This window comes from Gopherus evgoodei, unplaced genomic scaffold (assembly GCF_007399415.2).
Source record: "Gopherus evgoodei ecotype Sinaloan lineage unplaced genomic scaffold, rGopEvg1_v1.p scaffold_62_arrow_ctg1, whole genome shotgun sequence".
NCBI classification, from domain to species: Eukaryota; Metazoa; Chordata; order Testudines; family Testudinidae; genus Gopherus; species Gopherus evgoodei.
This window is the reverse complement of record NW_022060083.1, coordinates 8,049-19,231: the sequence shown is the minus strand read 5'-3', so window position 1 is coordinate 19,231 and position 11,183 is coordinate 8,049. Positions and strand designations below refer to the sequence as shown.

General features: G+C 39.4%; 1 protein-coding gene across 1 annotated transcript; it reads left to right on the top strand.

Annotated features, from left to right (window-relative positions):
* Window positions 1–205: 205 nt before the first annotated feature.
* LOC115643575 (olfactory receptor 1440-like) lies at window positions 206–9,186 on the top strand. The gene is made up of 2 exons (XM_030547597.1): window positions 206–856; window positions 8,956–9,186. The coding sequence occupies exons 1-2, from the start codon at window positions 206–208 to the stop codon at window positions 9,184–9,186; spliced, it is 882 nt and encodes a 293-aa protein (XP_030403457.1).
* The last annotated feature ends 1,997 nt before the right edge of the window (window positions 9,187–11,183 follow it).

The following is an 11,183-nucleotide window of genomic DNA, read 5'->3' as shown; positions in this document are numbered from 1 at the left end:
TTCTGTGTATATAAATTAGGTTTGTATTACTGTTTTTTTCTTTTTTTTTTTCTGTTCTCACAGGTCACTGTTTTGCTGAAGAATAATGGACAATCAAACCACTGTGGCCAAATTTATTCTCTTTGGAATTTCCAGTGACTCACAGCTCCAGGTTTTCCTGTTTTTCGTATTTTTCGTTATTTGTGTAATAATCTTACTGGGGAACATGCTTATCATGTTGGTGATAAAGGTCAATCCCCATCTTCAATCACCCATGCGCTTCTTTCTGTCCCATTTATCCTTTGTTGATATCTGCTATTCCTCCACCATTGTCCCCAAGATGCTGGAAAACTTCCTAACAGAGAAGAAAACCATTTCTGCCAATGGCTGCATTAACCAAATGTTCTTTATTATTTTGTCATCTGGTGCTGAAATTTTCACTTTTGCAGCTATGGCTTATGACCGATATGCTGCCATATGCGACCCACTGCATTATACAGAAACAATGAAGAAACGACTCTGCCAACAGCTAGTGATGGGTGCATGGATCATTGGATTTATAGATACTCTGGTAAATATTATTCCTCTGCTAAAATTGCACTTCTGTGGTCCCAGTGAAATCAACCATTTCACCTGTGAGCTCCCTTCACTCTTGGTATTGTCCTGCACTGAGACCTTCAGCAATGAAGTGGTGCTCCTTTCCTCCATTGCAATATTTGGATCCAGCTCCTTCCTGCTCACACTGGTCTCCTATATTCACATAATTGCCACCATCTTGAGAATACACTCCATGGAGGGCAGGCGTAAAGCCTTCTCCACCTGCAGCTCCCACCTTCTCATCGTCATTTTATACTTTGGGACAGGTTCCTTTCGATATGTGAGACCCAGCTCAGTCTCCTTCAAGGGTCTGGATATGCTGGTGTCCATCCAGTACAGCATCTTGACCCCCCATGTTAAACCCCATCATCTACAGTCTGAAAAACAAGGAGGTGAAAAGAGCCATGGTGAATATGTTGAAAAAAGCATATGTTTCTCATGTAGCATAAAAATATTTATTGAAGGAGCAGTGAAATGTCGATAACTGAGTCTTCAGTGTTCACATTCAGAAAAGGTGGGGTAATTAAGGAGAGACAGACTTCTTCATTTTGTAGGTGGTTGTGGAAATCTTATCTGTATTATATGTAAAATTGGGGACCAGATTCTAATTCTATTCTATTAGACCACCCCAAAAGATTTGGGGATCATGGTGGATAATTATCTGAACATGAAGTCCGAGTGTGGCACTGTGGCCAAATATCTAATTTGTTTGTGGCCAGTATAATCAGGGGAATTTTGAGAAGGAGTATAAAGATTATTTTACTTCTGTATTTGGCATTGATGCAACTGTTGCCGGAATATTTTGTCCAGTTCTGGTCATCTCATGTCAGAAAAGACATAGTGGAACTGGAGAAGGTTTGGAAAAGGGAAATAAAGATAATCAATGGTGTGGAATGGCTTCCATATCAAGAGAAACTGAAAAGATTAGGGCAGCTTATTTTAGGAAAAGACAATTAAAGGTGAGATGATAGAGGTCTATAAAGTTATGAATGACGTGGAAAAAGTGGATAGTGAAATGTTGTTTACTATTTCCGGCAATACAAAAAGCACAAGTCACCCAATGAAATTAATATGCAACACATTTAATACGAACAAGAGAAAATATTTTTGATACAGCGTATAGTCAACCCATGGATTTCATTGTCAGAGGATTTTGTGATGGTCAAAAGTGTAACCGTGGACAAAAAAAAGAACAAGTTAAGTTTATAGAAAATATAACATCACCCTGTTTTTCTGATCTAATGAGACTGGGCCAGATTGGATAACAAAAAATAGATGCTGGAAGTAGGGGTGATGGGGGTGCTGCTGCACCTCCTGGCTTGAAGTGGTTTCCATCCTATACAGGGTTTACAGTTTGGTTCAATGGCTCTCAGCACCCCTACTATAAAAATTGTTCCAGAACCCCTAGGCTGCAGCACCATCCAGCAGACACAGGCGATATTGCCCACTTCTGGACCTGTGTGCACTGGATGTTCAGTTAATATGGAGAGCTGGATAATGGAGGGTTGTACTGTGGGTCCATCAATGGTTATTACACAAGATGGACAAGGGATGTAAACTCATGCTTGTGGCAACCTTAACCTCTCACTGACAGAAGCCAGGAAGGAAAGACAGGGGGAGTCTCTCCACAGTAGTCTTGTTCTGTACACTTTTCCTGAAGCTGTGGAACTGGCCACTGTTGGAGACAGAATCCTAGGTTACATGGATCATTGGTCTGATCCTTATGGCAGTTTTTATATTCTTATGTCCAATCAGTTCTGCTGTCCACAATTAAAGAAGGATGTTTGATAAACTGGAGAGGTTATCAAGAAGAGCCACAAGAATGATTAAAGACAGTCCTATCTTACCATCCCCTCCATTAATTTATCAAGCTCAATCTTGAAACAAGTTGTTTTTTGCCCCCACTGCTCCCTGTGGAAGGCTCTCCCAGAACTTCACTCCTCTGATGGTTAGAAACCTTTGTCTAATGTCAAGCCTAGGCTTGTTGATGGACTGTTTATATCCATTTGTTCTTGTGTCCACATTGGTGCTTAATTTAAATAATTCCTCTCCCTCTCTGATATTTATCCCTGTGATGTATTTATAAAGAACAATCATATCTCCCCTCAGCCTTCGTTTGGTTCGGCTAAACAAACCAAACTCTTTGAGTGTTCTCTCATAAAGTAGGTTTTCCATTCCTTGGATCATCCTAGTAGCCCTCCTTTGCAACTTACCGGCACTCTCAGGAGCTCCCTGTGTGTCACTCTCCCATCCCCCTCTATTTCAAGGATTGCCTGCAACAACCATAGACTTTTGTCAACAATTCTGTTTGTTCTTCCTCCCCACAATCCAGGGTCCCCAATTTTTACCCCCAAGCTAGAGGTTCCTGTGTGACCTTCTTTCTCCCCTTGACCCCCTGATTCTCTTCTGTTCCCATAACATTGTCTCTTATTGTCCTCCCATGCCAGATGATCTATGGGTGTCCAAGGCCTGTGAAAGTGTGTGATCATTGTCCAGGATGGGTTGTAGATCCTTGATGATGCGTTGGAGAGGTTTTAGCTGGGGACTGTATGTGATGGTCAGTGGAGTCCTGTTGGTTTCTTTCTTGGGTTTGTCTTGCAGTAGGAGGCTTCTGGTACACGTCTGGCTCTGTTGATCTGTTTCCTTATATCTTCGTGTGGGTATTGTAGTTTTGAGAATGCTTGGTGGAGATTTTGTAGGGTGTTGGTCTCTGTCTAAGGGGTTAGAGCAGATGCGGTTGTACCTCAGATCAACAAAGCCAGACGTGTACCCAGATCAACAAAAAACTTCAGGGCCTCATCCTCCCTGATTGAACTAACCTCATTATCTCTAGCTTGCCTGCACATATATACCTGCCCCTGGAAATTTCCACTACATCCATCTGACGAAGTGGGTATTCACCCACGAAAGCTCATGCTCCAAAACGTCTGTTAGTCTATAAGGTGCCACAGGATTCTTTGCTTCTTTTACAGATCCAGACTAACACGACTACCCCTCTGATACTTGATATTAATTTTTAAAAGCATCTCTAGAGGTGATCCTGGCAATTACAGGCTGGTAAGCCTGACTTCAGTACTGAGCACACTGGTTGAAACTATAGTAAAGAACAAAATTGTCAGACACATATGTTGAACACTATTTGTTAGGGGAAAGTCAACATTTTTTTTGTAAAGGGAAATCATACCTCACCAAACTAGTAGAATTCTTTCAGTTGGTCAACAAGTATGTGGGCCAAAGGGATCCAGTAGATATAGTGTACTTAGAATTTCAGAAAGCCTTTGACAAAGTCCCTCACTAAAGGCTCTTAAGCAAAGTAATCTGTCATGGGATAAAAAGGAAGGTTCTGTCATCAGTTGGTAACTGGTTAAAAGATAGAAAAAAAGATAAGAATAAATGGTCAGTTTTCAGGATGGAGGAAGGTAAACAGTGGTGCCCTCAGGGGTCTGTAGTGGGTCCAGTCCTATTCAACATATTCATATATGATCTGGAAAAAGGGGTAAACAGTGGGGTGGAAAGAATTGCAGATGATACAAAACCACTCAAGATAGTTAAATCCAAAGCAGACTGAGAAGAGTTACAAAGAACCTCACAAAACGTAGTGACTGGGCAACAAAATGGCAGATGAAATTCAATATTGATAAATGCAAAGTAATGCACATTGGAAAAAATAAACCCTACTATATATAAAAATTGATTAGATTTAAATTAGCTGTTACCATTCAAGAAAGAGATATTGGAGTTATGGATAAGTTATCTGAAAACAGCCAATCTATGTGCAGAGGCAATCAAAAAAGCTAACAGAATGTCGAGAATTGTTAGGAAAGGGAAAGGTAATAAGACAAAACATATCATATTGCCTCTATATAAATCCATGGTATGTCCACATCTTGAATAATGTGTGCAGATCTGGTTGCCCCATCTCAAAACAGATATATTGGAATTGGAAAAGGTTCAAAGAAGAACTACATAAGTTCATGGAGAATAGGTCCATCAATGACTATTAGCCTGGATGGGCAGAGATGGTGTCCCTAGTCTCTGTTTCCCAGAACCTGGGAATGAGCAACAGGGGATGGATCACTTGATGATAACCTGTTCTGTTTATTCTCTCTGGAACACTTGGCATTCACCACTGTTGGAAGACAAGATACTGGGCTAGATGGACGTTTCGTCTGTTCTTATGTTCGTATATTCTTATGAATAAATGGTTATTTTTCACAGTGAAGAGAGGTAAATTGTGGAGTCTTCCAAGGACCTGCACTAGGATCATTGCTTTTCAACATATTCATGAATGATATGGAAAAAAAGGGATAAACAGTGAGGTGGCCAAGTTTTCAGATGATATAAAATTATTCAGGATAGGTAAGCCCAAAGCCAACTGAGAAGAGTTTCAAAGGAGTCTCACAAAACTGGACGGCTGGGCAACAAAATGACAGATGAAATTCAGTGTTGGTAAGTGCAAAGTAATGCACATTGGAAAACGTAATCCCAACTGTACATACAAAATGATAGGGTCTAAATTAACTCTTACTACTCAAGAAAGAGATCTAGGAATCATTGTGGATAGTTCTCTGAGAACATCCAATCAGTGTGCCCTGGCAGTCAAAAAAGTTAACACTATATTGGGACCATTAAGAAAGAGATAGAAATAAGACAGAAAATATCATAATCCTATTATATAAAGGCATGGTATGCCCATACCTTTAATAGTTCATGCAGTTCTGGTCACCCTATCTTAGAAAATATATATCAGAATTGGGAAAAGTACAGATAAGGGGCAACAAAAGCTATTAAGATATGGAACACATTCCATATGAGGAGAGACTAAAAAGTCTAGGACTGTTCAATTTAGCAAAGATACGACTAAGGGGGCATATGATAGAAGTTTATAAAAGCAAGACTGGTGTGGAGAAAGTGAATAAAAAAATGTTCTTTACCCCTTCACAAAACAGAAGAACCAGGGGTCAGCCAATGAATTTAATATGCAGCAGATTCAAAATTTCTCCTTGTTTTAAAATCCAAGTGTTTGGATCGGTGTTCATCAGGAAATTGGTGGAGATGTCTCTCAGGGCTACTCAGGGAGGGGTTATAGTATTTGGGAGGCAGATATTCTGGGGGAGGAAGATAGACAGAGTTTGACTCATAAATAATTTGGGTGGTGGCAGCAAAACCAAATCTAAGATGGCAATTAAGCTTAGCGGCTCTCATGAAGGTCCCCACATCTGTACCCTAGAGTTCAGAGTGGGGAAGGAACCTTGACAGGGGCATTAAGGGATCTGGGGCAAAAATCTGTCTGGGGTTGGGTCCTGCTTTGAGCAGGGGGTTGGACTAGATGACTTCCTGAGGTTCCTTCTAACCCTAATATTCTATGGTAAATACAGCTATCAGATGCATTTGAAAGAAATGGTGTGATAATTACACTGTTACATTAAAGAGTTCTGTATTGTTGAAAGCAATGGAGTGCAAAACAGTCCTGGTCAGGAAATTCTGCTAGGTCATGGAGCAATTTAAACACTCTCACACATGCAACTTAATAATAAATGGATATATACCTATCTCTCACTAGCAGGACCAAGTACTGATTCAGCCCAAAATCCCTAAGTGGTCCCCTCAAGGGTTGAGCTCACAGTTCTTGGTTTAGCAAGCCAATGCTCAAACCACTGAGCAATCCTTCCCCCAAAGCTTGTACTGGTATATGGCATAGAGCCATCAATTGCTTAATCCAATAGCATATCTTCTGTTTCTCCAAGTCTAAACAAAGGATGCAATGTGTGATAAAGCCCCAAAATGCGGGCAAGATATCAATTATGCAGGAAACCTAAAATGTTACTTCATTCCTTCCTTCACTGTGGAAAAACTTAAAATAGGCTTGTGGGTAATGCATTAGGTTTGCTTTCAGAAAAGATCAATTCCCTGCTCCATCACTGGGGTGTCTTGGGGCAAGTAAATTCATATTTTATCTGCCTCCATTTCTTGTCTGTAACAAGGCTGCATACTGTCTTACCAGAATGACATAGACAAACTGGAGGGGGTTCCAAAAAGGGCCCTGAATCATCATATGTGTTCAGGGAGGTCCTGCTGAAGCAGGAGACATTGAAATTCTGGCCAATTTTGTGGCAAGCACAATAGAGACACCAAAATGCTAAACAGCAGAGATAAACTGGTTTGGAGGGTTAAGTAATCTGGGACAGCCACAGAGTGGGTGCTAATTAGTCCTTTTAGGAAGCATGGAGGGAACTAGGTGCCAGAATGGGCCTCTCTAGGTCGCAGTAGGTCCCTGATCTGCTTCTGGAACAGCACAGGTAACATCAGGCTTTTAAAAGGAGGATAAGAGTATTAGAAATGTAGATCCGGAAGGAATATTCAGGCCATCCCTTTGTCCAGCCTGTTCTTAGAATCCTCCAGTGATGGGAATCCCACAACATCTCTTGGAAGCCTCTTCCAGAGCTTAAATACCTTGAGAGTTAGAAAGCTTTTCCTAACTTCTAACCTAAATCCCCTTTGCTGCAGATTAAGCCTGCTTCTTCTTGTCCTACCTTCAATGGCTATGAAGAACACTTGTTCACGGTCTTCTTCAACAACAGCCCTCAACTTATTTAAAGATTGTTTTCAAACACACCTCTTCCCCCTCCCCCTAGTCTTTCTTTTCTCAAGACTAAACATGACCAGATTTTTAAACCTTTCCTCATGAGACAGGTTTTCTAAATCTTTTTTTTTCTTCATATTTTACTGCTTTCCTCTGAACTCTCCAGTTTATCCACATCTTTTCTGAAATGTGGTATGCAGAACTGGACACAGTACTCCAGCTGGGGTCTCACCAGTACTGAGTGGAGTAGAACAATTACCTCTCATGTCTAATAATTGCCTCTCATGTTAATAAACCCCAGAATGATATTAGCCATTTTTTAATAAATGCATCACATTGCTGACTCATATTCAATTTATGATCCACTATAACCCCAAGATTCTTTTCAGCAGTACCATCACTTAGCTAGTTTTCCCAATTTTGTGGTTGTGCATTTGAATTTTCCTAAGTGTTGTACTTTGCACTTGCCATTATTGAATTTCAAATGAAAGAAAATTATCTGCTCAGCATTACAAGAGGAAACTCACTAATGGGGAAGAAATTCATCAGAACTGGTTACAATATTCAGTATCAAAGGACTGTGTGTTTTGCTTTTGCTACAAATTTTAAAAATCAAGCAATTGGTACATCACTGACTGAAAATGGTTCAAAGCACTGGAAAAACATATCTTCAATTCTCTCTTCACACGAAAGGTACAGAACATTTGAAATGCTTTCAAAATTGAAAAGAACTTGAATTATGATTGAAAAAAAAGAAAAACTATCAATGAAGAAAATTTACGTGTGATCAAGGAAAAAGAAGAATATTGACAACAAACATTAGTACCTCTGATTGCTTCAGTGAGAGTTCTCAGTGGGCAAAAGTTAGCATTAAGCAGCTGTGGTAGAAATGAAAAATTATACACTCCAGGTAATGGAAAATTTTTAATATTTGTTAAATATCTACCTTTGTTTGGTCCAGTCATGAAGGAGCATCTACATAAATGTTATCAATTGATCATGAAACACAGGTTCATTACTTAGGAAACAATATGCAGAATGAACTGATTCAAATCCTAGCAAATGCCATTAAAAAGAAATTTGTAGAAGCTGCCCATTCTGCAAAATACTTTTCAATTATATTCGCCTGTACACCAGATGTGAGTCATGTTGAACAAATGATGATCATTCATTTTGTAGATACGGAAAAGTCTGCAGATAAAGATAATGTTTAAGTGCTCATAAAGGAACATTTTTGGGGGTTTCATGCCATTGAAGGAGAGGACTGGAGCATTTACAACTGAAACTATTCTACAAGAGCTTGAAACAATGTCATTATCTGTTGAAAACTTAAGTGGCCAAGGCTATGATAATGGGAGTAATATGAAGGGTGAAGACAATGGTGTGCGAAGAAGAATGATGGAAATGAATCCTAGGGCCTTTTTCATTCCCTGCACTTCCTCTGCTGCTACTGCTAGATCATGTTTGGAAGCAAGCAGTTTCTTTGACATGGTGCAAGGTGTTTATGTGTTTTTCTCAGACTCAAAACTCCACTGGAAAATTCTGACTCACCATGTGAGTTCTCTAACTATAAAACCACTTAGTCAGACAAGATGGAAGAGTCACACTGATGCTTTGAAACCTCTTCGCTATGAACTTGGAAAATTTATGATGCCATAATTGAAATTTCTGATGATACTATCTTTACTGGATCATCTGGCAATGTGGCACATTCAGATGCAGAAGCTCTTGCAAATGGCCTTTCCAATTTCTAATTTGTGACTTCACTCATTTTGCGGTATAATATCCTTTTCGAGATTAACCTCACTAGTAAGCAGCTTCAAGAAAAGAACTTAAACATACATTTTGCTATTCAAAAACTGAAGCAAACTAAAACTATTCTGGAGGAATTCAGAAGTGATGAAGGGTTCGAAAGAACACTGGGATATTCTCTAAAGCTTGCTGAAGAAATAGACTTTCTGGCAGAATTTGAACCAGAACCAGTTTGCATTCGGCAAAAGAAACACCAGTTTTCATATGAAGGATGAGACACACCCATTCAGAACCCAAAACAAAGGTTCAAAGTGAATTTCTGCTTCACAGTCCTTGATAATACTATTCACTTGGTTGCAAAAGATTTCAACAGATTCAGCAGCTAGAGTCAGTATTTGGCTTTCTGTATGATATCCACAGCTTGCAAAAGAAAACAGCAAAACAGATAAGAAAATTTTGTATAAAACTGGATTTGGCATTGACTCATGAAAATTCAAAAGACATTGATGCTGTCAGACATTCCACTCCTGAAGAAGTGCTGAAGTTTGTTTGTGAAAATAAACTCACAGACAGTTTTCCAAACACTATTACAGCCAGCAGGCAGCACTCCAAGATGCAAAAGAGGAGGAAGAAATACATCTGGGTTACATCTGTATTCTTTTAACTTTGCCTGTTTCCTTAGCTAGTGGGGAATGTAGCTTCTCAAAGTTAAAGTTAAAATAAAAAACATATCTGAGTTCAACAATGGTGCAAGAGAGACTTGTTGGACTTGCCACAATGTCAATAGAGCATGAAATAGCTGGAAAACTGGATCTCAAAGAACTAGTGACTGAATTTGCAAAACTTAAAGCAAGAAAAGTCATGTTTTAAGAGCACAGTGTTTTTTATTCAGTGTTTTGTAAATACAGGTTAAAGTTCATTGAACAGTTTTCTTATTTCTTTCTATATTGGAAGTGGTGGTAGTGGTAATTTAAGCAGGATAGCATAATGGATGGTTTTGGATTTGTAATAGTAAAAAATAATTAACATTTTTAATGCATTTTTATTTGAAATTGGACTGAAATATCATCAAAGTGTCGTGTACAAATCTATTCTGAAAATTTTGTATCTCTATTTTATCTGATCTCAAAAACATTAGTTGGACAGAGGAACAGACAAACTAAATAATTAAGCCTCTGTTTAAAAAATAAATAAATAAATAAAATATTTAAAAAACATTAAAAGGAAAAAAGGGGAAAAATGTTTCTCATTTTATCAAAAACCTGAGCCTAGATCTGCCCTTGGGGTTTGGAGGCTCTCATTGCATTGTTCACCTAGGGTGTCAGTTGCTGTCAGCTAGTCTAGGACCACTCCTGTGGACACTTGTCCACTGGGAGCTGGACTGAGACCCACTAAACTCATTACATATAAGACCCAGAAGCAACCATGTAGGTGTAACGAACTGGAGTCACTCCTAAAATGGGATAGATCTGAACTGGAGACCTAGAAATTCATGGTGTGAAGAGCTGACATCCCTGAAGAACGCTGTCCTTGGCTTTCAACAGGTCAGCTACAATCTGAAAATGGCTGTGAATTTTCCTTACATGCACACCTTGCCAATATACCTGAACTCTGTCCTCTAGGGATGAAAGGGGTCCCGGGCATTTTAAGATTTATTCTGAGAGTGCCAGAATGATGGGGCAATTAGTGCCCAGAGAGATGTTGCAATTGTGGTGAAGTGGAGACCATGTCCCAACGCAGAGTAGCATGACACGACTCCCAGCTCCACCATGATCTAATCTCTTGTCATCACTGGTAGCTATTTCTATAACCTTTTTGCCTAGAGACCAATTGTATTCCTTTGGAAATTTCAAGATGAAATTATTTTATCCTTATTCCACATCCTACAGGAACTTATTATTGAGAAGCTGAGATAAATTGTACAGTCTGAAGGATCAGGACGTTATTGCAACATGCACATCTTAATAAAGTTGATGTCTTCTGTCAGTGTTTGCACAATAAACCCATATTCTTGATCTTAATCAACAAGTGCAAGTGAAACTGTAATCTGGGTCAGCCCATCTCTGAAGTTTAAAGACAGTTCTGTATTGCTGAGACAGTGTGCTTAAAAAACAGAAATGTAATTGCTAATTGTCCAGGGTGCTCAGAGTCAGACAGAACCCTGCAGATTTAATCCCAATGGTCACTGCACAGTACAAAAAGGACCTGCCTCTGAGGGTCAGTAGCAGACAAGCTTCCCTTCCAGAGGTAAGTGACTTTCAGAAACAGTGGC

Coding starts and splice junctions, on each gene's coding strand:
- LOC115643575 (XM_030547597.1), top strand. CDS start 206: ATGCTTATCATGTTGGTGATAAAGGTCAATCCCCATCTTCAATCACCC. Junction 857..8,955: donor GGACAGGTTCCTTTCGATAT/GTGAGACCCAGC, acceptor ATCCTTTTCGAG/ATTAACCTCACTAGTAAGCA.